Source organism: Lathyrus oleraceus, chromosome 5 (assembly GCF_024323335.1).
Source record: "Lathyrus oleraceus cultivar Zhongwan6 chromosome 5, CAAS_Psat_ZW6_1.0, whole genome shotgun sequence".
Lineage (NCBI taxonomy): Eukaryota > Viridiplantae > Streptophyta > Magnoliopsida > Fabales > Fabaceae > Lathyrus > Lathyrus oleraceus.
Genome location: NC_066583.1, coordinates 95,118,608 through 95,123,791, shown reverse-complemented (window position 1 = coordinate 95,123,791; position 5,184 = coordinate 95,118,608). Strand labels below are relative to the sequence as shown.

General features: G+C 34.8%; 1 protein-coding gene across 1 annotated transcript; it reads right to left on the bottom strand.

Annotated features, from left to right (window-relative positions):
• Positions 1-4,214: 4,214 nt before the first annotated feature.
• On the bottom strand, positions 4,215-4,799 carry LOC127078937 (uncharacterized). Its single transcript, XM_051019347.1, has 2 exons — positions 4,757-4,799; positions 4,215-4,648 (listed from the first exon to the last, which is right to left on the bottom strand). The coding sequence occupies exons 1-2, from the start codon at positions 4,797-4,799 to the stop codon at positions 4,215-4,217; spliced, it is 477 nt and encodes a 158-aa protein (XP_050875304.1).
• Between the last annotated feature and the right edge of the window lie 385 nt (positions 4,800-5,184).

The following is a 5,184-nucleotide window of genomic DNA, read 5'->3' as shown; positions in this document are numbered from 1 at the left end:
ATAAAAACCAAAGGGGGTGAAACCATGAAGTATAGGTATGAGTCCAAAGAAGGACTCTTGGTTCAACTAGTGAGGCCCAAAAACACAAGGGAAAGGAGAAAGAGCACGTGGTAACCATCTGATCAGGATCAAATGGTCCAAGCTTTATTAATAAGGGTTCAAGTGAGAACCCATATGGGCCTTCTAATAAAAAATCAGGGGCCATGATCTTCTTTCTAATATAGGGAGGCGTACACATAATTCCCTTTGGGACCAGATCTAAGGGTCCTTGATGAAGCCATATGGCTTCATCGGGAGAGTGAAAAAAGAGAGAGATTATTAAAGGGGGACTTCATGCTGAAGCCTTTCATTTTCAAAAAAATTTATCTCACTTCCCTTAAGACTCTCGCATTCTCTCTTATCTATATCTTCCTTCCTGCCCTAAGCCACTGTATAAGCCTAGAAAAACACCATCATCCGTCGTGGATATTCACCGTGTTCTTCATGAACATGATGAACATTCATCGGTGTTCATCAAAATTTCTAAAAAAAATCCCAAATCAAAATCCCAAAATTTAAAACATAAACCCTAGATGAAATTAACCCATAAACACTAATCTAGCATCAGAATCATCCAAAACAACAACACACGCTCGGATCAAAGTTCACATAATTTGAAAACCCTGACTCTAAATTCAAACAAACCAACATCATACAACAAAATTAGAAAAGGAAAAGCAACACAAATCATAACATGACATCAACACAAACGATAAAACACGAAATAAATATGTGGATATACCAAATCAAAGAAAGAGTTTATCCAATGAAGATTTCGGCAAGGCGTAACTCTCAGGTAACATTACTTGCTCTCCTTTTCTCCTTTCTTTCACTTCTTTCCTTATGCTTCTGGATCTTAATCATCTTTTCTTCTTCCACTTTCTTCTTGTTGTTCACACACTACTTCTATTGTGATTACTTGGATGGTGAGTAATGGGATAAAGGCTTAACTCAAACCAACCAAGGCTTCAGTGTGAAGAATCTAGCAACATACGTGTCTGACTTTTGAGGCCTATAATGAAAATTTGCATTTGCTCCATATTGTTCATATTATAATTGGGGCATCGGTGTAGTAGTAACTTGAATCTCCCCTAAGAATCATACAGTGACTCCGTTTCTTGTTGCTCAAAATTGACAATCTCAGCTCTCCTCTCAGTAAATTGGCTAGTGGTAAAAAATACTTCCAAGAACTTATCCTCTAGCTCCTTCCATGTTTGAATGGTTCCATTTAGAAGACATAGTAACCAATCTTTTGCACTTCCAATGACTTAGAATCTAAACAATCGTAACTTTACCTGGTCGTCCGTGACATCATCAAGTTTGCACATCAAAACGGTTTCGTATAAGTGTGTAAGATGAGCCCATGGATCTCTGATAGCATTTCCGTCGAACAAATTGTCTCTTAGACCTGAATGCACATAATTCTTAATATCAAACTTTAAAGGGTCTACCTGTACAAACCCTCTAGAAACATGTCCTTCATCAATCTATTTACATTAATCCCCCATAGAGAGGGGTGCTGGTGCTGCCATGATATCTTCCTCTTCAGAATTCAAAGAAAGTATTGATGGGTCTACTTGTGGTTGGTCGCCTTCAAACAGACTCGCTTCTCTAGTTGTTTTTCTTAGAGCACGTGTAATTATTTCAATTTATGGATCAAATGATAGTAATGATGATCCTGAATTGCGAATACACAAACATAAAATACCTCAGTAGCACTACGATAAACAAGAAAATAAACAAAAAATCAATGAAAACTAAGAAAAATAAAATACGTTGCACAAAGTGTTTCCCTATTGCAATCAATAGTCCCCGACAACCGAGTGAAAACCATGACGAATTCTTAGCAAGTGTACTGATAGTGTCACGGTAATAAGAGATCAAATCCACAGGGATTGTGTTTGAACAAGCCAACAATTATGCAATATAAAGGAAAAACAGTAAATGGTAGGGGGGTCAGGTTTTAGAATGAAAAATAAATTACGAGTTTAAAACAGAAGTATTAAGACAGTTAGGTTATGTATTAGAATCCCATTATCCTCTCTTGTTGATGTATGATGCCTTGTATGAAGGTCTAATCCTTATAACCTCAAGGCAAACTAACAAAATCATTATAGTCGATCCCTCACGAAATAACTCATTAACCACTACTCAAAGCTTTCTATCCCTAGTCCTCCAGCGTAAGCAGGGTTAGAAGATGTATAAAACGTTAATTCCCTAGACCACTACTCGAGGTCTCCTATCCCAATTCAACCAGCGTAAGTAGAATAGTTGCCCTAGGTCCAACACATAGGTTAAGGGTCGGTAATCTCTATGTGTCTAATATCAGATTAACAAATTATCTCAAACAAAAAGACTTAAGATTAAGAAACAATTGAATAAGATTATAATTCAAAAGATTCATACAAAGTCAAACAAACATATAATGCCAACAATATTGAATAAGTTCCATCACCACACAACCTAACCTAGAGAAGCTTAGCTACTTATAATAAAAATTACAATACCAATTGAATAAAGAAGAATAACATATAAGTTTCCTTGAAGGATTGGCCTCCAATGACTTCCAATGCTCTCAAAATCACCCTTTGATGCTGTAAAATTGTGCTCCCAGTACCAAATTTCGTAACCCTTGTGAAAGTGCAAAATTTCCCCTCTTAAAGGTGTCAGAAATCAGAATGGACTAGAATGCATCAGAAAAAGGCCCAGAAAAGTGACCATCATGCGCACGATGCATCTTTTAATGCCTTATCGCATGCACGATGTTGCGTGATGGTGGATGTGATTATTTTCGAAGCTTCACTCTTTTTTATCCTTTTTCACTCAAATTTTCACTAAGTCCACACTTTGCACACTTAGCTATTTTCCCCTCATTCTTTGGTCATTCCTTCTCATATTTGCTCGACTTTTACTTATTTTCTCTGATTCTTTGACTAAATATGTGTATTGACAGATTGCCATCACTTAGCTTCCTCAAATGGATATGAATATCATCAATTGGTACTGGATCACCACTCAATGTGTATCTTCCTAACTCACAAGCACAAGGTAACCCATATACTTTTCTATGAGTACACCCGCACATTTGGATGTTTGTACCCATAATGTCAACCCTCAACCTATCTTCAATAATGTGTCTCAAAGCAGCTCTTGATACTGATCTATACAAATTCCTATAAAATGGACTAGTGTGCGCGTGCTCAAGTTCATAAAAACTCTGCTGAAATGAAGCTCTAATATTACCCAATTGTACCTTGAGATTTCCATTCATATCCTTCCTACATTTGCACATATCGCCTAAGTTGTTATCCAACATCTGCTTTAGTTTCTAATGCGCAAACTCAACCCTAAAAAAACAAATCAGTGTCCTTAATATTGAGATAAATAAACTATGGCTAAAATAAAACATACCTATTAGTCATGGTGTTTCCCAAATGCAACACTTGATTGATCCAAGCTCCAATAAATCTATGCATATGAGGAGTCAATCATGTGTCTTTCATATCATCAAAAAATGGTCTAAAATCAACACATATGTGCTCAAGCTGTTGCAACTGTTGATGGTACTCCACCTCATCATTAGTCCTTACAAGTTTATACGATAGTTTCTCTCTTAGCTCTCGCATATCGTTCACAACATACTCCTTGCACTTTGATTTCACTTTCTTTGTTGATGTGAAATCGACAAAGCAAATTAATTGTCCTTGGAAATACTTTTTCAATTGCTTTCATCAAAGCAAGATATCTATCAATCAAATCACTTATGGCCATAACCCTTGCTTAGTAAACAATTATTTCAACTTATCCAATACTCAACCAAAATTCTATGACTGCTCAGATTCCATATAGGCAAATGCAACAAAAAATATTAACTCAGATGATGTTATACTAACTACTTCAAATAAATGTTGCATATACTTGTTTGTCTTGTACGTATTGTCCACAATCAACACATTAGGAAACATATTCAATAACTTCATTGATTTTGGGTGGGCCCATAAGGTATCTCTCACTACTTCTGACTCGTCTTTTTTTCCACTCCAATAAATATAATCTGAATCATCTATCAGCTTAAACAAATGTTGCATTTCTGTTCTAGGACCCCTAATATCTTTTTGAATCTTACTCTTATGTTTATATATTTGCATGATCCGAGTCACATTCTACGGATCTTGTTATTGCAATGACAACAATATGTGTCTTGGTAGAACATGACATTTTGTCAAATCAATAATATGTTGTTGTTCATCAGCATTAAGTCGACCTACAAGCGAATGGCCTTCAAATCTATCTGATAAACCATGGTTGTGAAATTCATTTTTTACATCAATCTTCCAACCAGAACCATCTTTTGATGGTGTTGACCTAGTTTTGAATGGACAACCACATTTCTTAGTAGCACTTTGTTTTACACTATCTCCTTGTTTATATTTTACATATTTACCACAATCAAATATAACTTTGTCACTTCTTCCTCTCTTACCAGTTTTGATATCCGAATGAGTTATTATAATTGTCACTCTATTCCTGATTCCAGCCTCCCTAATCCACCTTGTCACCTCTTCTTGTGTATCAAATTTTTCTGCAGTTGAGAATATCTTAGTGATATCTACACATATCTAAATTTTATCGCATATGATCAAAGACATATCCATACCTGTTAAATATATATGTAAAAAAATTAATAAAACTTAAAAAAAACAAAAAAAAAACGTGCCAGAACTCTCATAAGTAACAAATCCGACTAGTAAAAAATCCATCACTAGAACTCTTACATGTAAGATATCCAGTTAGTAAAAAAATTAAACCAAAAAACACATGATGAAGTTATTTGATTTGTCTTTGTTAACCGGGTAACTAGGCAACATGTTATCCGGTGTAGTAACTATATAATCGAAAATCATTACTTATAGTTTTTCGGTTTGAGAATTAAAATACTATATGTTTTTAATTCAAGTTATCTGGTTCGCAAAATAGGGATACATGATAGTTTATTTCAAATGACTTGGACGAATGGTAACAAATAAAAAATTAAAGTAAAATTAATAAAAATAAACTTGAAATATTTATAAAATTCTTGGGGTAGGAGAATAATTGTGGAGTATAGAATAATTTTTTTTCGTAAAAGACCTTATATTATACAGT